At 46.5% G+C, this 27,723-nt stretch overlaps 1 protein-coding gene across 2 annotated transcripts in view; it reads right to left on the reverse strand.

The window, feature by feature from the left end:
- LOC119160999 (protein zer-1 homolog) overlaps positions 1 to 27,723 on the reverse strand; it is a 214,168-nt gene that overhangs the window by 31,895 nt on the left and 154,550 nt on the right. For both annotated transcript variants that reach the window (XM_037413298.2, XM_075880180.1), the window contains exon 12: positions 16,684 to 16,774. In XM_037413298.2, the coding sequence (XP_037269195.2) occupies positions 16,684 to 16,774 (91 nt within the window). The remainder of the gene's footprint in view (positions 1 to 16,683; positions 16,775 to 27,723) is intronic.

Here is a 27,723-nt window from a genome sequence, read left to right on the forward strand (position 1 = left end):
CTCACAAGGGCTGTAATTTGTTTTGATGAAAACAGCTCTATTGGTTTAAAGGCTGGTTGAGAAGAAAAACCTGCTGTACACAGTATTGCTGAAGACTATAGTCACTGCTGCTGCATGTCGTGCCCCACATACAAAAAGAGAATACAGTGATGCGCCAATCTGTATCGACAGTTTTTTATCTTCTGTAGACAATAGGCATCAATCAAGCAAATTGCTCTGCTCCACACTAAGTTTTCATCTCTTTGCAGTATTGAAACAAGGTTGCAGTCTAAGACAACCACTCTCAGCGACAGCGACAGTTTGCCTCACATAAAATCCAGCTTGTGCAGGGATTAAAGCGACAACTTACCTTCTATTCTTTAGCCCTTCCAACAGCACACACCTAAAGTGATAAAAGCTTCAACGACGAAGGTCTCAAAATAAAACCCTAGAAATAAACTCAACCATGCACCAGCAAACCGTGAAGTAATGTCGACAGTGAAAACAGCCTTACAGTTCAAGCAGTAGTGTACCAGTTGCCAGACACTGCTCACTTGTCTGCTAAAGGCTGAACAATTACGCCACCAGAATCCCGATGTGAAAAACAAGTTGACACCTGTCTGTGCACCATCACAATGGGGAGATATTGCTGATGTGAGGTCACATATGCACCATCCGCCCCTTCAAATACAGATTCTGTCTGTCGTCTGAATGCACGCTTACCACAGCAAGGTTTGAATTTGTCACAGTTGTTAATGTCACAGTTATGTTAATGTCACAGTTATTAATCTAGCACAGCGAGTTCTTCAGCTTATTGTTTTAGTTCTACTGCAGTTGAGAGCTCACTTCTCAAAAATTTCATGCCAGTGCTGTTCGTTAAAAGTGAAAAATCGACTTGTCTGCGAATGAAAATTCTACATACACTCAAACCTCAATAGAGTTAAACCTAGACATAACAAAATTTATAAACTCCCGAAAAAATTCGTTAAACCTGTGTGGTATTCAGTTTCAGTTTTGCTTCTGTTCTTTCATCTCTAGGGGGGCGCATTCACTAATTGCTATATAAACCATGTACATTGTCAATAAAAAAAGGGGTCTTGTTTCGTACGTCGTGGTGGCTGGACCGCTGACTCCTTTTTCTTAGACACTACATTTGCGACCAGGATATCGTGAACGTAGCCCAAGCAGCTGCGCCCGTCTGTGCCCGGCTAAACATGAGCTTCCCTGGTCTCGCCCCACAACCGTTCTTCCTTGTGACGCCTGGCCGACCGCCACTACCATGGAAGCAGTTGGAGCAGATGTTCAACGTGTACTTGGCAGCTTCCGGGGCCGCTAAGTTCATCGTCGCCACAACGCAAGGTCATTCTTTTAGATTGTTTGGGGGCAGAGGGCCACCGTATCTACCAAACCTTACCTGCAGGATCGACCGCCGCAGCACCAGCACTGCCAAGCGCCGCAGCAACCACCGTTAAGGACGGGGACAAGTCTGCCACACCACTTCTGACGAGTATGACACTGCACTGGTGGCGTTACGGAATTGCTCCTCATCGTCCTGCAACGTTGTTATCGAGCGTCATCGGTTTCATCGCCGCCGGCAACACTCAAGCGAGTCAGTTCATGACTTTGTTGCCACCCTCCGGGAGCTAGCGTCGCACTGTTCATTCGTCTCTCAAGATGACGCTCTGCAGGATCAACTCGTTGCTGGCATAATTTCCAACTGTGTTGGTGAACGGTTATTGCTTGAGGGCCCTTCACTTTCATTCGAAAGCTCCGTGCGAATCCCACTTGAATTTGAGCATGTAGCTGAAGAGCTACAAGAATTTCCTTCTTCAGTCAACCAAGTTGCAATGCAACGTGGTCAAAAGAAACAGTCACATTCAACACAAAGGAGCAATTCTCAGCCGGCAGCCCACTATCAACAAAGGTTAACAAAGAGCGAGAGCGGCTCACGTGCGCCGCCGCGACACCGTCCTTGAAAGAAAACCAAGAACGCAGCAGCCGTTTCGCGTCACTGCACTGTTTCCGATGCGGTTCGCGGGATCATATCACAGCATCGGCAGTGCCCACTGCATACAAAAAGTTGTTTGCTTTGCGGTCAAAAGGGCCACTTTCAAAATGTATGCAACCGCTAACGAGCTCACCTGCAAGGCAGGGTCTGCAAAGTTGAATGTAATGATGATGTTTCGTCATACAGCAATGCTGAGCAAGTATTAACTGTGGCACATTCCGCTTGTAAGGGAACGCACATAGAAGTGCTGGTTACCAACGTCAGGCACACACTGCTAGTTGATTCAGGGTCATCTGTTTCAGTTTTGTCGGAGCAAGAATTCTGTCGAAATAGTGAAAGCATTTTGCTTCTGCCCGCACCACACGTCAGCTTGTTCGACAATTCCCAACATCCCACTTGCGTGCTAGGCTGTTTCCCAGCAGAAGTACAGTTCAAAGGTCACATTGCATCACTCTTGTTACTGCGTTTATTAGCAGGCACACAGCGAGTATACACAATGGCGACAGTAACGGCCAAGCACAGACTCTCAGCGCGAGCGGCGTCCTTTTTTGGGTAGACCCACTAGAGAACACTTGAGAGTTTGACCCACTTCAGTGTTCGGCGGCTTCTCTACAATTACCCCGGGGTCGAAGAGGGAGCTGCCTGGCGACCTAACAGCTTGTCACTACGAGCGGGTCATAGTAAGCCTTCAGGCGCTCCACGTTGACTATGCCGCGCCCGCGACGGCGCATGTCCGAAGATTGTTCAATTGGCTCGACAAGATAGTTGACTGGAGATGTGCGCTCGATCACACGGTAGGGACCTTCATATTTCGGGAGTAGTTTGGAAGAAAGGCCAGCTAAAGAGGTCGGGATTGAAAGCCATACAAGAGAACCAAGAAGGAATGTGGGTTCAGAAGTGGCGGAGCCATCACGAATACTCTTCTGCTGCTCTTGCTCATGCGTCGTAAATGTCTTGGCCAACTCGCGACACTCTTCAGCAAGCCTGGCTGTCTCGGAAATAGGTGCACACTCAGATGGATCCGGCGTGTACGAGAGTATCGTGTCGATGGTGTGTGACGGGTGCCTTCCGTACAGCAAGAAGAAAGGTGAAAAACCGGTCGTGCTCTGAGGGGCGGTGTTGTAGGCGTAGGTGACGAAGGGCAGTATAAGTATAGTATCCCAATTCGTGTGGTTGGTGGCGACGTACATCGAAAGCATGTCGCCGAGGGTGCGGTTAAAGCATTCGGTCAGACCATTCGTCTGCGGGTGGTAAGCAGTTGTTTTGCGGTGGACAGAATGGCACTCCGTGAGAATGGCTTCGACGACTTCTGACAAGAAGACACGGCCTCGATCGCTGAGAAGCTCCTGAGGTGGACCGTGGCGCAGTATAAATCGATGCAGTAGGAAGGACGCAACATCACGCCCAGTAGCCGCAGGGATAGCGGCGGTTTCGGCGTATCGCGTTATATGATCTACAGCGATGATGGCCCAGCGGTTACCAGCCGACCTCAGAGGAAGTGGTCCATACAAATCGATACCTATGTGCCCAAACGGACGCTAAGGGCAAGGTAACGGTTGCAGACTGGCTGGCGACATGTGTGCTGACGGTTTGCGGCGTTGGCAAGCGAGGCAGGAGCGAACGAACTGCTGCACGTAGCGGTACATCCCGGCCAGAAGTAGCGTTGTCGAATGCGACGGTAGGTTTTGAATACCCCAGAGTGCGCACATTGCGAATCAGAATGGAAGGATTCACATATCTCTGACCGCAGACTGTGGGGTATCACGAGTAACCACTGCCGGCCATCGGCGTCGTAATTGCGTCGGTGTAGAAAGCCGTCACGGATGGCGAAATGGCGAGCTTGACGACGCAAGGCACGCGTGGATGGCGTTGCGGATGAATCAGAGAGCAAGTCGATGAGTGGGCCTATCGAATTATCCTTTCGCTGTTCGGTAGCGATGATGTCAACATCAATGGCAGGAACAGCAGCCGAGGATACTGAGCAGAGCACATCACCTTCAGGCAGAGGGGAGCGCAAGAGGGCGTCGGCGTCAGCATGCTGGCGTCCGTTGCGGTACAGCACGCGGATGTCGTAGTCTTGTAAGCGAAGAGCCCAACGGGCGAGACGGCCTGAGGGATCCTTCAATGATGAAAGCCAGCATAGTGCATGATGGTCGGAGACGACATCGAATGGGCGACCATACAAATAAGGTCGAAACTTTGTAAAGGGCCCAGACGATCGCCAGGCACTCTTTCTCCGTGACGGTGTAGTTTGTCTCGGCTCTCGTGAGCGTACGGCTTGCATAAAATCCAGCTTGTGCAGGGATTAAAGCGACAACTTACCTTCTATTTTTTAGCCCTTCCAACAGCACACACCTAAAGTGATAAAAGCCTCCTAACATATTCGGGGAATCCGGGTTTGCGCTGCGCCAGGACAGCGCTGAGGCCTACACCACTGGCGTCTGTGTGCACCTCCGTCGGGGCCGTAGGGTCGTAGTCGCGTAGAATGGGAGGAGACGTCAGCAAATGGCGGAGCTTCGCGAACGCGTCGTCGCACTCAGACGACCACGAATAGAGGGGCCCGTTACTTCCAAGGAGCTTCGTCAGCGGTGATATAATCGTAGCAAAGTTTGGTATGAAGCGTCGGAAGCATGAGCACAGGCCCACGAAACTACGCAGTTTTTTGACGGACGCAGGTTTGGGGAATTCAGCCACGTCTCGAAGCTTGGCTGGGTCAGGAAGAATGCCATCCTTAGACACGACGTACCCTAGGATGGTGAGTTGCCGTGCTGCAAAGCGGCACTTCTTCAGATTTAGTTGCAAGCCGGCATTGCTCACACGTGCGAAAACTTCTTTCAGACGTTGGAGATGCGTGGAGAAATCTGGGGCGAACACAACAACGTCATCGAGGTAACACAAGCACGTGTGCCATTTCAAGTTGCGCAGAACGGTGTCCATCATGCGCTCAAAAGTCGCAGGGGCATTACATAGACCAAACGGCATGACGTTGAATTCGTACAAGCTGTCGGGTGTGATGAACGCAGTCTTCGGACGAACGTCATCAGCCATGGGTACTTGCCAGTACCCCGAGCGCAGATCGAGAGAAGAAAAAAATTCGGCTCCGTGAAGGCTGTCAATTGCGTCATCGATGCGCGGCAGTGGGTAAACATCGTTGCGAGTGATCTTATTTAGCCGTCTGTAGTCCACACAGAACCGCACAGAACCATCTTTCTTCGCGACCAGAACAACAGGAGATGCCCATGGACTGTCCGAGGGCCGAATAACGTCGCGTCTGAGCATATCATCAACCTGCTCGTTAATTTCCCGACGTTCAGCAGGCGACACACCGTAGGGACGTTGCCGTAATGGTGGATGGGCACCAGTGTCGATACGATGTGTAACAGCGGACGCCCAACCGAGAGAACTTCGCCCGACATCGAAAGAAGAATGATATTCTCGCAGCAGGTCCAGAAGCTGGAAACGCTGTACCGACGTAAGATTGTCATCAATGTAAGGGCCAAATACATCAGGAGATAATGAATCATAAGTGGAAACAGCGCTGACGGTACACAAACTGGGACAACGCGAGTCATCAGGTACGTCCAGGACTTGTGCGTTATCCACTGGTTCCACTCTGCCGAGACATTCCCCTCAAACCAAGGTAACAGTGTACGGGAATGGGTTGGTCACAAAAATAGCGGCGTTGCTCTGGGTGATTTGCACGGTCGCGAAAGGTACTAGCAACCCATTCCTTCGGCAAGCATGGTCGGATGGCGAAACGAGTGCAATTGTGTCGGAGAGTCCAGCGCAGTAGACAGATACACCCATTGCCGAGCTTGGCGGCACTATGGTATCGTCTTTCACGAGAATCTTACTCAGTTTCGAGGGACTGTCTTCCGGCGTCAAATGCAAGAAGGGTGAGAGTTCAATTTTGGCAGTGGCACAATGGATGACGGCGTTGTTGCGGGAGTGAAAATCCCACCCCAGGATGACGTCATGAGAGCATGCAGGAATGATGATGAATTGGCCGACATACAGAACGTCCTGAACGACAACGGGAGCTGTGCACTCTGCTGAAGGATGGATACGATGTGAACCGGCAGTACAAAGGGACAACCCAGAAATTGGCGTCGTCACTTTTCGAAGCAAGCGGCAAAAGTTTTCGTCCATAACGGATACTGCAGCTCCAGTGTCAATAAGAGCAGATGCATGAACACCATCCGCAAGCACATTTATGACATTAGATGGGCAGCTCTGAGGGCTTTCACATCGCAATAGCATCGCAGTCCTTGCCTCGGGGACTGCGACGACTAGTTTTCCCGCTCATGAGTAGCCGAACTTGGCCTCATGGGGGACAGGGAACGATGTCGTGGAGATGGCGACCTTCGAGGAGATGGACCTGGGCGAGACGGCGGTGGCATAGACGGTGGTTCGTCGTGATAGGGACGGCTGAGGTGGCCAGCAATAGGCGAAGAAATTGGAGCCGGCTCTACACGATGGCAATAACGGGCTACGTTACCGGCGTAACCGCAGGCAAAGCAGATGGGCCGGTTGTCGGGTGTGCGCCATCGGTTCGCTGGGGTAGGTCTTGTCCATGACGCAAGAGCCGATGGACGGAACGGTGGCTGGAAAGGCTGAAGGGGGTGCTCAAGCTGAGTCTGAGAGGTCACGTCAACATACGTAGCCGGCATAGCCACTGCAAAGGATGGAGGTCGTGCTGCAGCTTCGGCGTAAGTCAGTGGGGCGGGCGGTTGAACGACTGGAGGCGGCCTGGTGACCACTTGGGCGTAACTTGGGGGCGCAGGGGCCGGAAGCTGTTGTGTTTGGTACGCAAGCATGCCCTCTGCTATTTCCTGCTCAATTGCTCAGCGGATGGGTGGAAGAATTGTAGTGGCCGATTGTTGAGCAGCCGGTGGGTGGGCAAAGGGCAGGAGAGAGAACTGTCGCGCGATTTCCTCACGTATGAAGGACTTGAGGTGTGCCAGCAGTGCCCCCTGGTCACAGCTCGCCTACAAGCCTGCAAGCCCTGCATCTCGTGGTGTGGAACGACGGGTCATCGAACGCTGCCGGCGGAGCTCCTCGTAGCTCTGGCACAGCGTGATGACCTCAGCTACGGTGCCTGGGTTTTTGGCAAGCAGCATCGTGAAGGCATCATCGTCAATGCCCTTCATGACGTTCCGGATCTTGTCTGCTTCGGATATGCTGTCGTTGGATTTCTTGCACAGGTCCAGGACATCTTCTATGTAACTGGTGAATGATTCACCGGCCTGCTGAGCGCGTTCGCGTAAGCGCTGCTCGGCTTGCAGCTTACGAATGGCAGGGCGGCCAAAAACGTTGGTAATAGCGGTCTTGAAATTGAACCAGGTTGCGAAATCGGACGCATGGTTGTTGTACCACAAGCTTGCAACGTCCGCAAGGTAGAACACCAAGTTCGTCAACTTGCCGTCCTCGTCCCATTTGTTGGGAACGCTCACGCGCTCGTAAATAGCGAGCCAGTCCTCCACGTCAGTGCCATCGGCGCCCGTGAAGATGGGTGAATCTCGGATCCTGGGGACACCGGGACAAGGGGGTGTCATGGGAGGAGGCGTTTGCTGAGAGGCGTCGCGGGACATGGTAGATTGCAGGGTACGTGAACGCAGTTCCCAGGGCATCAAAGGGGATCGTAGCACTCTCCACCAATTTGTTATGGCGTTTATTAGCAGGCACACAGCGAGTATACACAATGGCGACAGTAATGGCCAAGCACGGACTCTCAGCGCGAGTGGCGTCCTTTTTTAGGTAGACCCACTAGAGAACACTTGAGAGTTTGACCCACTTCAGTATTCGGCGGCTTCTCTACACTCTGCTTTTATGTTCTTCGCCGAGAAACCTGTCTTATAGGCCTTGACGGCACTAAAGCTTTAAGTCTTCGCATTGAGGGTTCCGCTCTCAAGTGTTTATATACGACTACGTTTGTTTCGCTGACACATGTCTATGAACCGGTACCTTGTTCTAGCCCTACACTGTCCAACACGCAGCTCGGTCCCGGATACCTTCGCCAGCTTTGGCAGAATAGTTCACTTCACTTTTCAGTCCCAACTTGGGCCTTGCTAAAGGGTTCACTCATCGGGTCAAGACTCGTCAGGACGTGCAGCCGGTAACTTCGAAGCTTCGCCGTCGGCCATATTCGCTCCGTGCGCCAGTGTCAAATGAGCTTCAAAGGTTACTAAGCCTTGTCATCCTCAAGCGCACTGATATTTCTGAGTGGGTGTCCCCCATTGTTGTTGTTGACAAGAAAGATGGCAGCATCATGATCTGTGTAGACCTCCGAGAGCCAAACAAGGCGATTGTTCTAGAGAGTTTCCCTTTGCCGCACACAGAAGAGCTCCTTCATGCTTTGGTAGGCACTATACACTTCTCAAAACTCGACTTGGCTTCCGCTGATCATCAGGATCTCGTGCAACCTGACAGCAGGGACCTAACAGCTTTCGTCACTCATGGTGGACTTTTTCGGTTCAAGAGAGTATGCTTTAGATTGGCTTTTGCCCCTGTGGCGTTTCAGCAGATGATGGCAGTAATTCTTGGCCATTGCCCTGGTGTGTCATTCTACATTGCTGATGTGATTGTCTTTGGCTAGACTGCTGAAGAACATCTCTTGAACTTGAAAACAACTCTGCAGAAGATCAAGGATGCAGGCCTGAAACTGAACAACAAATGCATTTTTGACGAACCAGAGCTCGCATATTTAGGGCACGAGGTGACTGCAGGTGGTATCTCTCCACATCCTGAAAAGATTGACTCTATAGTTAACACTCTTGTGCCAATCGATGTTGCTGTCCTCATTCTTTTTTGGGTCTTGTAGAATACTACTGTAGTTCCCAGTTTGGCACAAGTGGTCGAGCCTATGCGAGTCCTACTTCGCAAAAATGAGCTATTCTTCTGGTCAGCTGAACGATACAGCAGCTTCAGAAGGGTGAAAATAGTGTTTTCTTTGAGTCCAGTCCTCCAAATGTTCAATCCGAAACTTCCAGTCATAGTGTCAACAGATGCTTCTGACTGTGGGCTGGCAGCAGTTCTCCAGCAACAAGACAGCCGTACGTGGATTGCCTCCAAGCTGTCCAGGGTTCCAGAGAGGGGAGTTTGGCACCAGTCGCAGCTACCTGTGTCGCAGTCTCCAGCCCCGGTACCACAGCCGGCTGGGCTACAACCTACCGTGGCGCAGCCGCAGTCTCCTGGTGTGCTGCAACCTGTCGTACCGCAGCCGCGGTCTCCTCGTGCGCTGTGACCTGCTGTACCGCAGCCGCAGTTTCCTTGTGTGCAGCAACCCATCGTGCCGCCGCCGCAGTCTCCTGGCCTACTTCAACCTGGCGAGCCGCTACCACCGTCTCCTGGCGTAATACAGCCTTCTCTGCTGCAGCTGCCTTCTGGGACGCAGTCGCTATCTCCTGTACTGCAGCAGCCAACCTCAGCAGTGCAGCATTCACGGTGGCCGACCCAAAGACAGCGGCCACCGGCTTGGCTTCAAGACTATCAGACAAACCTTTAGGTTATGGTCTGAACTGTGTATATTCTGTACTATGTATGGAGTAGTGTATACTTGGGTTTTTGTTACTAATACATACTAACAACTAACCACTAAAATTAAGGGAGGGAGTATGTTGTATTCAGTTTCCGCTTCGCTTCTGTTCTTTCATCCCCAGGGGGCACATTCATTTGTTGTTATACAAACCATGTACATCATCAATAAAAAAAAAGGGTCTTGTTTAGTACGTCGTGGCCGCTGGACCACTGACTCCTTTTCCTTAGACAATACTACCTGCTTATAACGAACCTCCATATAACGAATTTCTTGATATAATGAATTTTTTCTATTCCCCGCCGTTGCTCCATAGAAGCACATGTATTTACGATCTCTTTGTAGCAAAGTAACATCAGTAGAAAAGTTTGATATAACGAATTTTCCCCACGGACAATCTAGAAATTTTTGCTCTGCATTTTGTCATTTTGGTACGAGCATTTATCTTCCGCATGCCCTGCTGTTGATGAAGCGCAAAGCGGCGCACGGTGTGCAAGGCGCACCAGGCGTGAGCGAGCGCTCGATATTGCACGCAGGTGAGGGCGCGCATGCGGCGGGCAGGTGGGCCTACACCCCACGGCCGGCGTTGCCGCCGTTCTCGCTGCTGCAGGCGCATGTCCTGGTGTGTCCCCAGCCCCCCACTCCACCCCCTTCCCCCCAAAAAAAGAAAACTACTTTCGTGAGTTGACAGTGCCACGTTTTTAGTTCGCGTTCTATATGTGGCACCATGCTGCATATGAAGGGTGCTTTGCCACGCTGCATATGAAGGGCGCTTTGACGAATAGTTTTCCGCGTTAAGTCTGTGTTTGTGTCGTTCACTCTTCATTTTCGACGCCGTGCACGCGTGCATAGTTTCACTGCACGTGCATGGTGTAACCCCTGACGACATTCAGCTTTGTTTGCGATGGCACTTATACGGACAGTCCCAGCTGGTTTTTTCGCCGTTGCCGCCACCGTCATTCACAGTATATGTATACGTATCTATATTTATAAAAACTTGAGAAGAAAAAAAAAGCCCAGCTCGTCATGATGGCCCGACCCGCGCTTATCTCATACGCGTACTTTGCCCCGTGAGTGGGAAGGGGGGAAGATTAGATGCTTGTGCGCGCGCTTATCCTTCTGTGGAAAGAATCGCGCGCCATCGACTTTCACCGACTTTGACCGGAAAGATTACGTTTAGTTGCTGAGCGCACAGAGATCACTTCGCTCGCTGGACAGGCACTGTTTGCAAAAAGAGTGCGCTTTTCAAACACTGCGAAGCAACAACTGGGGCCTTTGTTCATCCGCACTCATATTTGTACTTGTGATTAGAATTGGTGTCTCGTTTTCGTTCAAACGGCCCGTTAAGTGTTGAGCGGTAAATGTTGTTACTTCGCTCTGGTCCTGCGTATGCTGTTTTCGTGCATCATTTGTGCGTGAGCAGCAAATTATTTTCACACAATAATCACACAAATTATACCAAAGGCCTAAGGCACAGCTAACCCAAAACACTTATTTGACATCAAAAATAAATGTGTTATTACTGTGACAGCAATTACATTGACCTTCCTGAGTATGCGTTTGACGTGTTCTGGGATTTCCACATCATCTCCTAAAAGGAGAACACGCGACTTATCTCTTTGTTTCTCGTCTTCTTACGAATCAGGTGAAGCACATTACTCAGGTAGGAGGCCCACCAAAACTCAACCATGCGAGCAGCGAAAACCCTCAGGGAGCGCAACTCCACTTCTGCCTTTCAGGGAGGGTCACTGGTGTAGCACAAGACCCGTTAGATATAATCTTGGAGAAGCCGGAAGCCGGATTTGCCTCCAAAGTTCAGAGTCTGCCAAAGCAGCCTGTTCCAGCGTGCACCCTGGCCTGCATCACAGGTGGTGTCCAGAGGTGATGCCTTATATGCATCGCCTTTCCCACAACTGAGAAGATAGCGAGTAGGCACGGTGTGCCGATTGTGTTCTCCGCCCCACGTAAGCTGCCTGGGTTTTGTCCCACAATGTTCTCTGGTGAGAAAAGATCCAGTGGTAGCAGAAAGAAAAAGAAGGATGTGTTTGCGTATGTAAAATGTGCGACTGGTGTCGTCTGCAAAGTACTGCTGTCTTGTGGGATATTTTACGTAGGTCATATGGGGCGTTGCGTGAATGAGAATGCAAGGGAACATGAGCTTTCACTTGAAAATAACGGGATCATGCATTCGCCCGGGCATTGCAAAGCTTGCATGTGTTCTCCGATTTTCTCAGAGATTAGGATTTGGGGCCGGATCACTGATACCACAGCCCGTAAACTGATGGAAGCATTTTGTATTGCTGCAAGAGGTAATGCTTGTGTTAGTGATTCGTCAATATCATTATTTGATAGTGAGCATAATTTTCTGCGCGGCCTGCTGTAAGCTGTTTCGTTCTGACCTTGTGACCGCTTGACTATGTTTATGTGACTGTATATATGAAGGATGACGAAGAATTAAATTCAGTTGAAAGTTTGCACTTGTCCCTGTCTCTTCTTTTCCATGTCATTTGTCTATATTTGCACACACCAGTTTACCAAGAATTAGCAGTACGCACGGCCAGTGAGCTTTCCGTAGTCTACTTGCACAGTGTCACTGCGCTGCAACGGGAAGCGGTGGCAGAGCGTGCGATCGACGGCCGGAGGAGAGCGTTCGCCCAGACACTGAAAAAAATAGAGACGCTGGTGCGAACTAACAAGTGCCTTAGCTGTTACTTCCCTGAGTTTGAAATGTGCCTTCTTTTTGCAAACGGTGCCTAAGCAGCGAGCGAAGTGATCTTTGTGCGCACGGCATATAAACGCAATCATTCCGGTTTAAGTCGGTCAAAGTCCAAGGTGCGCGATTCTCCCCACCGAAAGATAAGCACGCGCATAAGCATGTAACCCCCCCCCCCCCCCCCATCATGGGGCAAAGTATGTGTGTGAAATAAGTGCGGGTCAGCGCATCGTGACGAGCTGGGCGACGAGCGAGGGTGGCTTTTTTTTTTTCTTTTTTGAGTTTTCATATATATATAGATACGTATACATATACGGAGTATGAAGGCGACAGGGACGGCAAGAAACCAGCTAATACTGTCCATATAATTGCCATCGCAATAAAAATAATGCAATGGTGGCATTGTGTGTCGTCGGGGGCTACTCCATACACTCAAAGTGAAACTATGCACGCGCGCACAGCATTGCAAACGAAGAGCGAACGACACGAACACGTTTATCGCGGAAAAATATTCGGTAGAGCGCCCTCCATATGTAGGCGGCCCTGCAGGCCCGCCTGCCTGCTTGCCTTGCGCTCACCCGCACGCAATAACGAGCACTTGCTCTCGCCTGGTGGATCATGCGCACCATTGCCACTTTGGGCTTCGTCGGCGGCGGGGCAGTCATGGAAGATGCATGCTCGTACCAAAATGCAAAGCTGAATTTCTAGATTGTCCGTGGGGAAAATTCGTTATATCAAGGTTGCCTCCCACTGTTACTTTCTTACCTAAAGGTCGCAAATACATATGCTTCTTTCTATGCAGCAACGACGGGGAATATAAAAACTTTGTTATATCGAGAAATTTTTTATATAAAGGTTCGTTATAGGCAAGTTTAACTGTACAATGAACACAGATATAATGAAATATGGGTTATATTAAAGTAAATTAAAGATAGTCTTGCAATAGATACAGTGTTAGATATAACCTTTGTAAGTAATTTTCAGATATAGAAAACTTATTTTCTTGTAAGATGCAACTTAGTTACAATGAGGTCTGAGTGTAGATGCAAATATATAAAGAAATAAATAATAAAAACCTTCCATTCAAGTCAGAACTGAACCTAGGCTTTCTGGATAGCAGTTAGATATAAAATATGCAATGCAAGTATACTGTATCAGCACATTTCATCGCACAAAGTATGTATACTTTTGTCAAAAATCCTTAAACTACCTTGGAACAATAGAACAGTGACATTCAGCACCATGGGCTAATATGTGCAAGTCACTCGGAGGTGACTAAAATTTGTGCTAGAAAATACTGATTGAAGCTAATTTGTTGAGATCTTACTGTATATCTACAATCACTTGCCGAGCTCAAGAACCACCTGTTACAGTTCCCCCATTTCCCTTCTAGCTTTGTTCAGTAAAATGCAAAATCTTGCATTCACTAGAGAATTCAAGAAAAGAAACACTGGACAGCCCATAAGAGGTGCGTTCTAGAAGAGTACATGTTCCCTTTCCGATTACACTGAACAGCACACACCTGGAAGCAGCAAAGTGCTAGGTCTCGAACCAGAAGTACTGCAGCAGACGATGCACAGTTTTGTGCTATCCACCTATTGCACCAGGTGTCAAAACATGTGAATTGCACGAGTGGGTGGCTTAAAGGCACACCCATAACACAGTGCTTAGGCATTTAATCATCATCATCAGCAAAAGTATAAAAAAGTGAGCAGCTGCATAGGTGCTTGTGTTGCCTTACACTCGCAAAGCACGTACAGTAATACCTTGTAACTGGAAGTTGTAAAAACCAAGGACAATTCCGAGATAAGCGAAGTTACGCAAATCGCTGAAAAAAATCGGAACGCTTTTTAGCAAAATCACTACTACTTACGGGCTCTTCAACAGCAGTTTCTGATGTTTCTTCTCGTGAAAGTTAAAAAAAAATATATCACACAAGAGACGTTAAACAGCTGTATTTTGCAGCACTGCCATTTTATTTAGCGAAGAAAAACTCGCTAATGCTAGTCTGCTTTGCGGTCGTGCTCGGGCTTAAGAAGGCATCCTCCAGCTACTTCACGCATCGCATCAGACTATCTTCCCTGCCACTGCTCTCCACATTATTTTGAAGCAAGCGCAGCAAATTTTTCTTTCTGCAGATGTCGGCACCTTTAGAGGTGGTTTGTCATCGGCATCGTCTCCGCTGCCCCCTACGTTAGTGCCCATTTGACCGATTTCGGCGTCCGTCATTTCTCCGGTCACCAGCACATCCTTCTCGCACAGTGCGTACTTGAGAAAAGTCACGTCACTTTCGACGGCACCATTACCAGCCTCCTTTCTCCACTTCCTTAATTAAGGCAACCTTCCTTTCAAGCATTAGCGACTTGCACTGCTTTTGAGACGCCATGCTTGCCGCACTCACGCTAAATCACCGCTCCTTGAAGTCAGCGTTAAATCCATACTGCGTGCGATGTGTGCAGATTAGAATGAACGGAAGTCACACCTTATAAAAACAACGAGCACTGCCAAACGAAGGAGAAAAACGATGCGACTATGCCAAGCGAGTGGCAAAGAGTGAGGCCTGCTGCGTGGGAGTCAAATGACATGCTGCAGGGTTGCTAGACAAAGTTCATATGCTGCTAGGCTTTGACGTCACATTCGCGGAAAGTATCTAGTAGTGGCAGGTGCTGCTAAATAAGAAATAAAAAGTGAAAATTGGACGGATTTTAGGCGTAGCAGCATCGTGCGAATGTTGTGTAATGACCCGGTGGCGGAATTTTCGTTCCACTCCCATTCAAGATTTCGAGATATCCGCAGATTTAATGCTAGCTAAAACATTCCCTTACTGCAGACGCGAAGACAAAAAGCTAGACTAGAATTCCTTGATCAAGTTTTGAACAAAAAACTAGCTCTAGACCCATCCCCGTATTTGACATCCCTTAGTAGCCGGTGTTGCGACCGTCATTTGCAGCACCTGAGATTCGGCATCAAGATGTCGAGGCAGGAGGAGGTAGAACTTCGTAGAGAGGGTTTATTTACATTATTTGCATAGCACGGGCTCTCTAGCTCGAAGCTCTGCAATGAAAGCTTTACAGTGAAAAAAGGCTGTCTATTGAACAAGCTCCGTGAACCACCTAAGCAGCCCGCGAGAGCTGATTAAATACAGTCTCATTTCCTTAGATCCCTAGATCGGGGAATAGGTTCATACGACACTGTCCAATAACATGTCCCGCTGCACACATGAGTGTATGCTGGCACTGCCCCTAACATACACATACACAAATACACAAACACGTGTATGGTCCCGGCGATGCTGCCTCCTTCGGCGAATCTTGCTTGAGCGGGGTGAAACGAGTCTGTAATCTCGCCGCTCGGGCTGACCACCCATACTTTGTCGAACGGCAGTCGCGGTCTAGGCGCCTCCGAGGGGCCATGCCTGGACATCTGGTGCTGATTTGAGCATCGGTGTGTCATCAGTCACAGACGCACAACGTGATGGTCTGACGTCCGTAATTGGCGGAAGTGGCTTTTACCGGGGCACGAAGGCGCCACGTGTCGCATCTCTGCGCGTACCCGAAGGACAGCGGTGCTTCATAGAGTAACTTCAACCATGCAGCGCCCAGCACATGGAAAGAGCAGGGCATCTTGGCGCAGCTCCTTACCTCCACAAAGTTAGGCGGCTGCCTTTCTTCAGTTTTGGCGGCCGCAGAAAAAGGGTAGCCCGCCAATCACAACACCAGCCCACCCGACACCACCACCCAAAGGCCTTGATCCCCTATTTTGCTCGCACAAGCCTACTGAAATATTAGTACTTTATAAGAACCATATGTGAATGGAACTGTCTTACTAATACATGTGATGAATGAATCACCCTACCAGACAACCTTCTTCGTCCTTTATTGTTTCGTTTCGCAATTATTTTATTTATATTTGTGTATGTATTACCACCCTGCTTGGACCTCGTGTTTGCAGTTTTGAATAAATAAATAAATAAATCTGATCCAGAAATACTCCAAGATAAAGGAAAAAAATACATGGGACGTAATGAAGAAGGTTCGGTGCCGCGGAAATTTTTCGAGAAATGTATTACTGTAGGTATTACTGTAGTTTGACAATTCGCAAGCCGAAGAAGTATGCCACAGTGCACAGCTCACAACTCTAGTTGCAGTAGGCAGTCTAGGATAGCTTTGAATGGTCAGTGCTACTCGGACAGGCATTTCTTTCCTTGCAGCATGGTTGAGGTGTCCACTGAGAAGCGATGCCAGGCTGGCACTTGAGAAGGGGATTCGAACGGGGCTCGATTACATTGTGTTCTATTCTTAAAGCAAAGTGGAACTTTCTTTTTTACTACCTCCTATAGACACATTCTTCCTTCTCGCTAAAATAGCTAACGACTTTCCAGCATCACTGCAACAGTGTCTAGTGATACAACATGCCTTTAGAAAGGAAAAACAAGAAGCAGAACAGTACCAGTGACATTCCACATGGTGCTCCAAGCAGTCTCCATAACTTCGTCAGATGTGTGGGTCCTAAGTCGGCCATTAATCAGCTGAAGCATTATCTGCAAATAGCAAGGTTCCCATCATTAAATGCAATGTGATACATTGATTCGAAGTTACAAGAATCTAAGCCCACTGCGATTCCAGCAGAAATTGCGCTGGATATGCTTCGTCAGATAACGGTCAGGTGTTGCCAAATTTACATTCTGTGCAATACTGGAAGGTTTGCTCACAAAATTACTGTGCTCATGCATCTCATATGCTGCACCCATATAAAGAACTCTCAGGGTTTACCAACTGCTGTACTTGAGCGAGCATTGCAAGCTACAATGACACCCTTACAACCAAGGCTTGGCATGATTGCTAGATCATTTCACAAAACAACTACCAAACATGACTGCTATAACGACCATCAAAAAATCAAACATGAGCAAATTGGTCTGGATTAGCAGGACTGACACACTCGCACTGTTTTCACTTGAACATGCCCAAGTAAGTTGTGCGTCTTCCTTTCAAGTAACTGTGACACCCTACAATTCATAGCTGACCTTGGTGTTTCATTCCACCACATTGTGTTTGAGTGACTGCTTCTTACCATAACATCAGTATCACCATAGTGTATTGATGTTTTGAGGGCACAAGTAGCTTCTATAAACAGTACACTTCCATATGTCATGCAGAGTGCTAATCAACCAGTGCCTGTTACTACTATGGGACAAATGTGATCGGCGCTGCACCTGAAAATGATCACATTGCATGCAATTTGGCCAGAATTACGATCAGTCAAATGGAAAATCTGAAAATTCGCTGCATATATGATAGCCTAAAAGCCCTTGCAAGCATTCTTCTTTAGCGCAAGCTTTCTTCGGTACACTGAAATGACCACAATTTAGCTTCAGCTATGTTCCAGAGGTTTTTGTTATTTTTCTTGTTACTTAGTTATCATTCTTGTTATTTAATCTATCTTGTTACTCAGGAATTAATTCAAAAGTCATTAAGGGAAGACACTCCCCCCCCCCCCCCCAAATTTTTTTTTTTTATTATTTGTGCTAGAGACTTGGAAATTCAACTATTTAGAGAGTTTTTCATGTAGATTTCAAATCTATAATTAGTTTGTGTGTAGCTAATATAGTTATAGAGTTATATTATACTAAATGACAAATTATAGCTGTCTGTATGGGCAAATTTTCATGTGCTAAACTTTCACAAATATCGTGCTATGGTTTATTTAGCTCTTTGTAGATCATAAAGTGCCGATATCTAGCAAAGAAATGTGTACAGTTACTGGAAAGTCTTAAAATGCCAATTTCAGTAAAACTTGCTAAAAGTATTCGTGGTCTTTGTGAAACAATGTATGGCTATGCACGCTCCCGCGAGGCTCTGCAATACCTTCGGTAGGGTCTCTACGGCTTTGAAGGAGGTAAATTCAAAGGTATTCAATGACTTTGAAAACCCTGTCAGGGCTTTTTTTTATTGGTGCAGAGAATCATCTAATGTAGTACTTTCTCTTACTTTACAGTAACATTAAAAAACACCGCAGATAGGTACAGATAGATACATTAAATAAGTGTTAAAATTATGCAGCTCTCCTCAGACTTTCTTGTACATGTTAATGGGTTTCTCTGCTTTACTCATTGAAGCCCTTCAGAATCAACCATAGGCACTAGTCCAATGAAGCGCACATTCAAGAAACACTTGCTCAAAAAGGGAAAGAAAGACTACAGAAGTGTAACAGGCTTCAGCATGAAGTGGTTACAAGACGAGTCAAGAGATCAAAAGTAGGAGAAAAAGGCGAACTGATGATCACGGAGTGAAATAAACCATAGGACGAAGCCACAGAGACGTATTGTAGAAGGAGGAATGAATTAAGCAATGGGTTCTTCCACTGAAATTTTCCCTTTCCACACATGCCCCTATACAGTCAAACCTGATGCATCAGTGACAGGTATGCATAACAATTACCAGAAAACCTAACCATTTGGACAATACCAGTGACCAAATCTTCCCTACAGCTAGATCAATACTCAAAAATCACCCTGGCGATAGCACAGAGCTTACAACAGAGCACCACTCATTTCATACTCGTATTCTATATGAAATTTTTCAAGAGTTTGGCTGATGTTTGCTGGGACACCTAGTGCAACACCTAGCTAAAATACTGTTTAGGACAGAACACACATTATGTTTTCCCCTCCAAATCAATAGGTGGATAGTAAAATGGTGCGTCATCTGCTGCGGTACTTTCGGTTCGAGGGATATACCTTCGCCGCGTCAGAGTCCCAGCTGCGCAGTGTAACAGATAACAAGACATGTGCAATTCTGTGATGCGTTTGTAGCCCCTTGTTTAGTGAATATGTTCTTCTGATTTTTTTTTTTTTCTTTGCACACCAATATTCGATATTTCGTGCATTTCAGAGAATGAAGCGGGAATCGGAAATGGGCAAACGCAGAGAACGATAAGCGGTGAGTTTTGAACGCAGCATGCGATCATGTTTTTTTTCTTATTCATGCAGCAATCTCTTCCAGAACCACCTCGACTTAATATTTTCAAGCACAAATGATCACCACTTCAAAATCACTCACACGTACTTAAGGGCACATGCTGCCGAATGGCCACATACCTTCGATGACAACAGAATAAGTGTGCGTACTATATCAAATTCATGGAAATCTCTGAGCGTGTAAAATGTCCACGGGACAAAACGGTCGCTCTAATGGTATCGCGGGACGTAAAACGATCGAAGTAGCTTTTGAAGCATCGATCGAGTAGCATGGTATGGAGTCTTTACTATGTCAGACATGCAAGCATAAAGTGCCGATAGGCTGTGTTATGCGTTGTGTGCGGAGAATTTTGCATATATTGAAAAACAACGTTAGCGTACGTGATGGAACGAGGTCTAACTTATAGGAAGATGGAAAGGCATTAAAAAAAAAAAACCATTAAACTACAAGTGCATTTTATTTTCAGAGTAAGAAACAGTTGACTATACCGAACCCGGGATGGTGTCTTTGTAACACAAAAGCAAATGAATAATTTTAAGGGTAATCAGCATAAAAACAAATGGACAGATATTTCGTGATCTTATTATATCCATAAAATCATTGCATGTGACAAAAGATGCGTATAACACCCTCCGCAGCAAAACAACAAGCATGTGTTTGGAGGTGCATGCCACTTGAATGAAGAAATAACTGCTCGCACGATTATAACTATCTCGTAGTGACTGCATTTGTTATTAAACAAAACTGCATAGCTTTCTGAAGTATTAGGCAGCAATTTGTGGGAAAAGGGAACCCCGAATTTTGGGTGAAACACTCAGAAAGCGACGGCACTGCCAAGAATGCCCATACAACGGCACGGCATCTCTAACCGGAAGTCCATGCAGACGGGCGCTGTAGCCCACAATCCTTTGCTTGAGCCGGGATATTGCTATCCAACTATTACTTCTGTTTAGCTATGGGCAGTAAAAACAATAAAGGCACTGCTTGCACTGGGTGCCCACCTCATACACATTTTGGGTACTTCACAGCTCGCACAGCTTCTCGTGATTACGTTCAATACTTACTTGCAGGGAATCCAGCCAATCCTTCCCAGTTACATGCAACACATGAACAGCGAAGCTCACATCATTACAGCCGGAGTGCCTGCTACACTGTATGCATGCGTTTACCTTGAATGTTAGTCATGCCTACTCAGTTTCTGACTGCACATGAATGCGGCAGTGGAAAGCTGGTTCTGTTACTCAAAATAACGTGTCCGTGCAGCACACTTAATCTTGCACAAACATACAGCAATAAATGGCATCGCAAGGCGTTCCCAGTTATCGCCGACTAAATGTGTGCAGTAGACTTACAACTTCACTTGTCCGCATGCCCTACTAAGCAGTTAGCTGTACATGCTTATCGTAATAAAGTTACTCAGCGATTAAATTGTACTGGTACAGTTGCCACCTGCTGCCATCATACCTCCGCGCATTTCTGGTGCTTACATGTAAAGTATTGATGCACTGCGCCTTCCTGGTGACCACTTCATTTTCTCGGCATGCTTTACCCCCTTAACACTTCAGCATTGCAGCAAAGCTAACTTTCGGGCTAAGCCACAGCCAAAAAAGGTTGGACTCGAGAAAAATCTGGCTTCAGCGTGCGAAATGACTAACGAAGCAGCGATGGTGGCTTCCCTTAATGGCACTTCAAACCAGCAATATGAGCAGAAAGCCTCAAAAAATAGCATGCCAAATAGTTGCAGCACCCAAAAAATTGACGCACATACAATCTAATGAAGAACAGAAGGTGGTGCCAATGAATCCGAACTTTCTAGCATGTCCAAAAAAAACGGCAATTGTCTAATATGCTGCACTTTGATCTACACTGTACATGTGTGTAAAAACCTACATGATGAATCCAATGATCACCCAGTGAATGTGCAGAGAAAAGACAGCGAGTTGAAACTGGTGGAGGGCCCCACCACCGTTTATTTTGGCAAGAATGGTGGTAGGGCTGCTACAAGCCCCCAGGCAACCCATTATGATGCATCTGCATACAGACACGTTTGCTTGTGCCATATTTCTTGTAAAGCATTTATAAAAGTTCACTAACACTGGCAAATCATAGGAGTCCCATGTTTCTAACAGTCTGAGTTGCTTTGAGATGTTGAACCCCAGAAAAAAAAAACATACAGGCTGTGCTTAGCATCTGTTGCTGATTGTTGCAAAGAAAAATGAAAGCTTATGTTGCATAGACGTCTTAAAACTTTCTAGGAACAATGAGACTGCTGCATAAATTTTTTTCTCTCCAGAAATTGCAGAGCCATATATGACACAGCTGTATGGTTGCAACAAGAACCATCATTGATAGTATATGCAAAAATATGAACAATCAGAGAATCAAACAGCAGCAAGAAGAAAGCAGATACATGACCGCAGGTGAACTTGGATGTAGATGGCAATCCAAATTTCAAGTTTCTGCCAGCAGAAAGGTCAATAAGGATTAAAAAAAAAGAAGCCTACATCGGTGTCTCCGATCTTTGCTGTCCTTCACTCATGGTGCTTTTAAATGTGAAGATGTAAATCTATGGTCAGTGTAAAAGCAACATAAGTGCTTGAATGAAACTGCGGGAATTTTTCACCTTACCTTTAATGACACACTTCGAATTGGTGACCTGCTGGTTGTGGGTTCGAGTGTGAACCTCGCTAGTTGTAAGTTGCTCCTTGGTTGCCAATCACATACAGTTGCATGATCTCTGACGATTGCCAGCGTTAGTACACCTTTATTTGCGTGTCACTGGCACACAGTTAAGGATACATTATGCAGTAAAGTATCCATTGAGCCCCTGTACAATTGAGTCCATGTGACAGAAAGAAGTTTGATAATGTCACTACAAAATCTTTGCAAGTATCGCTTTGTTTTGTAACTCTCTTGAATTAATTTTCTATCACAATCGGTGCATTTCTGCACCCTTGGAAACGAGATGAGACATGGAACTGGAAAGAAGATGATCAACCAGTTTCTTCTCATAATTAAGAAAGAGAGAGTGATTAGCAAAATTTTTTTACTAGAATTGAATATAATTGCTTAACAAAATGGGAGTGTTAATACCAAAAACATTTTCGAATTTCTTAAGTGACAGATTGCAAACCTTGCACACAATCTGTTTAGTCGATAAAAAAATGGGGCCTTTAGAGGTCGACAAAATCTATGGGTAATAACATTCAAAATTGCATGACTAAGTAACTTAGGAGTCCTCCAATGATAAACAACTTCTCCGAAATATCTGGACAACACATAGACTGAAACATGTTGTTGTACAAACGTATATTGAACGAACATATATTGTAGAAAAGTATTGTACAAACGCTGAAGGAGAGGTATGTGGTATGCACTACAGCATTGCACATTGTTTTCAAGTGGTTGAACTAGTCAAAAAATAAATCACTGCGAAATCGAATGTGAGCTGTAATACCAGAAAGCAAGTTATTTGAATGAACAGAAACCACTGAGCCAAAGTTGCATTTCCCATGCACTCATTGAAAATCTGCTGCCACTGCCAAAGTATTATTCAGAAAAAGTATTCATACTCATTACCCTGTCTCTTTCAGGTCTCAGGTAAGTACTGTTTACTGCCTCCATATATTCGGAAGGAATACGTAAGCAAGAACTAAACAAAAACCAATCACCAAAGAAATAACACTGACCACTTGATATGTGCAAAATATTTCTTATATTTACACACCAGCAATACAGGTTTTGAAGCGGAGTGTAAGTGCAGTCATGGTCAAGAAGTTTCATGATGGATGGATGGATGTTCTCAGCGTTATCAACAACTATGGGTCAGTGCTCAGCACATCCATCTGCTGGGACTGTCATCATACAGTGTGCAGCACCTTTAAACTTCCAATTCTTTGTTTGTGAATACTGAGTTTTGTACAAACATGAGCTGTAGCTTCATGATAAGAAACTCAGGTTTTAATTTTAGTTTCAGTAGGCATGTCGTAATAATTTAGTGAGGTTATGCTACCTCTTATTGCGAGAAGTTCAAATTTTAAAGCTTATCAAGCTTCTCACGGCACCGTGGAACAGCTGTCATCTGCGGGTCAGTCAAGGCATGAGACACCTGAGAGGCAATTTCCTTCCTTGAAGGTGTTCATACAAAACAAAATGAAGAGCCAGTTCAGCAATATTTTAAGTCTCTGAGTACCACGTGACTTTTATAAGGCATCAATTATTACCATCCGCAGGAGCAAATCTCTTTCAAGACATCCGCAGGAGCAAATCTCTTTCAAGAAACTAATCAGCACATGCCAAATAACAGCACTCTGCCCTGGTATTTTTTCTTTGTACAGTGATCAAACTGCACCTTTGACACATTTCGCTACAACTAAACACATCTGAATATTGTTGTGTCCATGCAAGTACAACATACCCCAATGGTGCCAAGATTCTTTTCGAAATGGCACCTACGTTTCCCGATAGCCACGGAACCCCTTTTCCCTTCCACTTTCCATCTACGTGTTAACTCGTATAAAGGGCAAGTAAACAGGCTCCAACTTATTTTTTATAACCCCGAAGACAAGCTCGCTTATTCGTACAATACACCGCGACGATCATGCTTGCCGAATATTGTGGTGCTGCATGCCATACAAACCCTCCATATCGAATAACGATTCCCGCACTTCTTTTCTTCGCGTGACGATTCCCCCTTGTACGTGCAGTGATGCCAGTGATACTACTGAGGTCTTCTGATTTCGAGCAATTTTAGGAGCCACAAAATTTTCATCTTGGAGCACTTTAGAACAGCAAAATTTTCCATTCTGGAGCACTTCGGAGCAGGTAATTTTGCATCTGGGAGCACTCTGGAGCAGCTAACTTCACATCCAGGAGTAAATGTAGAAGCAAGTTGCATTTACAGTAGACTCCTATTAAACGAAACTCTCTGAAGTAAAATTGCTACTTAAATGAAACAAGTGCCCCTTATACGTTTGGTTTCGTACTTGAATATTATACTCCTATTCATCTCTCAGTAAATGAAACTCCTCTTAAAGGAAACACATTTTCCTTGTCCCTTCAGGTTTAGTTTAAGAGGAGTCTACTGTACTATCAAGGACATGAATAATTATTTTGGGGCTTTGTGAAGAGCTAGAATTATTTCGATTCATTTCAGTTGATTATGCAAAGATAATGGCATCACACTGATGAGCATTCTGGAAAAACTTGTTGAGTGATTATTTTCGTAGGATATAAACAGAATATTGATTCAATAAGAATGTACTTCATAAATGACATTTTAAATACACCTATATTGTCAGCAGATGTTATAGATGTGGGAATTGAGGCCGGCCCGCTGCCTTTGCGCGGGCTTTGCCGCCTCTTTCTCCGTTCTCATGTCCCGACATGTCTCCCCTCCTCCGCTGTCTGCCGCGCTGGGGGAGCGGAGTGGCGTTTAACTTCCTCACCTGGTAGCAGATGTTGACTATGGCGTCGCGCGCGGAGTCTCTTGAGAGGTTTTCGCGCGCTGCGTCGGAAGCGGGAGAGACCTCTCCGGGTACGACATTGGGGTAAGCACGCTTTTCTTTTCCGTCCGTCAGCCCCTGTGAGGCTCGTTCAGACTTCACCAAAAGCGCCTTGCGCCCGCGGCGAACGCTTACCTTATGTCGCCCCCCCCCCCCCTTTCGAACGCTCGACCAAAGAGTGGTACGGTGTCCTAGTGCGTGGCCTAGCTAAGCCGACCCGTCTCCCTCGCCCTCGCTCGAGCAACCGGGCCTTGGTCTCGGTGTATCCGTGGATCACCTTTACAGTGAAGACGTGCTCGTGGCACTCTGTGTAGTACTTTTATGCTCGTGGCGTGGATAAGCCTATTCGCTTTCCCGCCGCGCCTTTGCAACGGGCTGTACTGCGTTTGGTGTTGCCACAGACAATAAAGTGTTGCGACTTTGAGCAGTATCGTGTTCTCACCACGGCGACGGTTAACGCGTGCTCTGCGGCTCGCTAAGACCGGACCCACACTAGAGGCCGTACTCCTTCAGGATACGTGTCACTACACTGGCGCCCAACGCGGTATCAAAAGCTCTAGCTTTTGACTGCTTTTAGCGAGTCAGTTCGCCTGCGCGATTCGGGCTCGTCGCAACATGTGTGCTTCGTGGCATGCCGCGTTGCACAAAGAAGCCACCGCCTCTATCAACGGGCACCCTTCAGCGCCCGTCCGTGTCGTCACCCCCTTTTGTGGTGAATACACAACCAACGTGGTAGCTGACTCGCTATCTCGTGCCCCCTGTTGTGTGCAGAGAACCTGGATTTCAGTGCGACGGCCGCTAGCAGTGCCTTAGCACATGCAAGCGTCGTGGACGAAACAGCGGCGAAAAGGGGGAGTCCCTATGAGGACGACCTTGGCTGCTATCCAGCTAAGCGGCGCACTGCGTAGCGGCCGAGTGGGGGAACTTTCCGAAGGCCACCATGCTGAGTGCGAACCCGTGACGCCGTGTACGCAGCGGTTGCTGTGGTCTTGAGTGGGCGCGATACCAGACTCCCCCCTTTGGGAGAAATACGTGTCACTACATAGACAAACGCTATGACATACAGTGCTAGAGACTGACAAAGTCCCAACTGCATTTCTCTAAGATGAATACAAGGATAAAAAAGGTTCTTTCTTTTCACAACCGATTATATTGCTGGGCGTAACATGATGTCATTTAGCTATACGTACTCATAAAGCCAACTTCCTCCGCCACTCATCTCTCTGTGCTGAAACTACACGATTAAACAAACCTCGTTTTCTTTTTGCAGCGAAGTATTATGTGGCTAAGGCATTCTGCCTGCAGACCGAAAACCCCCTAGTGTCCTCTAGAAAGAAGTGCAAAAAGAAAAAAAAACTCACAAGGTACCTAGTGCATATGCGTATGATTACTCAAAGCTGAGAGTTTTTTTTTTTTTTCCTTCTTTAACGCAATAGCAATTATATGAACATTCTTAACTGCTTTTTGCCATTGCCAGGGACATGGACAGAATTTTTTTAGGGAGGGGGGAGGGGGCACCACTTTGATCTAAAGGGGGGCCGGGGAGGCTAATGGTCATTTTGCGCTATATATATATATATATATATATATATATAAGGGAAAGAAGTGTATACCTAAGGGCTCGTTTTTCCGTGTTTCAACACAATAATAATGAGATATAACAGACAGTAATGCCAAGGAATGTACAGGGGAAGTTATTAGAACCAATGGAATGTAAATAGGAAGAAAGAAGAAAGAAAAGTGGATGAAAAAATTACCAACTGTGAGCAGGAATCGAACCTACGACCTTCGAATTACGCGTTCGATGCTCTAACCCCTGAGCTATCACAGCGGCCCTCCCTCCATCCACTTTTTTGGGTTTATCTGTGAATTTAGAAGTAGGAGCGACAGTCAGTGCCATCTATAAGCCAAACAACGAGTGTGAAAACACTCTTATGCGCATGTTTGGCGTCACGTAGCACGTGAACTTATTATGAGCGGGCAGCTGATTAATTGTCCCTCTTATACAACCTAAACACACCAAGTCTGCCAGTACGAGACCCTCGTTCAATGAAATAAGGGAAAGAAGTGTATACCTAAGGGCTCGTTTTTCCGTGTTCTAACACAATAATAATGAGATATAACAGACAGTAACGCCAAGGAATGTACAGGGGAAGTTATTAGAACCAATGGAATGTAGATAGGAAGAAAGAAGAAAGAAAAGTGGGACATTCCATTGGTTCTAATAACTTCCCCTGTACATTCCTTGGCATTACTGTCTGTTATATCTCATATATATATATATATATATATATATATATATATATAATACCAAGCAAAAAAATTTCAGGGGAGGAGGGATGTTGTTGCGAGCTTTGAATCACTAGCGCGCGTGATATTTCGGCAAACATCACTGGTGGCTAGTATGCCCTTCTACGTGTTCTACTCTCAACGTGAACAGACTTTGCAAAAAGTGTTTTGCTTTTCGGAGCGACCATATAGGGGCGGGGTTATGCACCGAGCCTCGATCACAAGACAACCACACCATCATCGCGCCATTTTGCAGGTTCATTCGTACATGCCATTCATTCCGTACATGCATCGACGTTAAAGAGATGTTCTAAGGGTCTGTAGTCATTCAAGTCGCTGTATATCGAACACAGCACATGCAGCAAGTTTTTTGCACACGAAGCCAGTGCGCGGATTTTATTATTGGTAACCTCACCGCTAGTGCTCTTCCCGAATGACATCAAGCCTTACTTAGTGTAACAATACCAATTATTTGTTGGCACAGTCAAACCCGGCTACAACGAAACTGACGCGGCACAAAAAAAATTTTCGTTGTAAAAAAATCTAAAACAATATAGCTGATCTGAGCTAGCAAAACAAAGGAACGTTTATTCTCCAAATTCGAAAAATGTCCGCTGCTTCCTCTTCTTTCCCAGCAGCATCGCGACGTGATTCTCACCCATGCATAGCGAGGCTATGGTGAAAAGCATGCTGAAACGACGCCTAAAACCGCTTTC

Source organism: Rhipicephalus microplus, chromosome X, assembly GCF_043290135.1.
Source record: "Rhipicephalus microplus isolate Deutch F79 chromosome X, USDA_Rmic, whole genome shotgun sequence".
Lineage (NCBI taxonomy): Eukaryota > Metazoa > Arthropoda > Arachnida > Ixodida > Ixodidae > Rhipicephalus > Rhipicephalus microplus.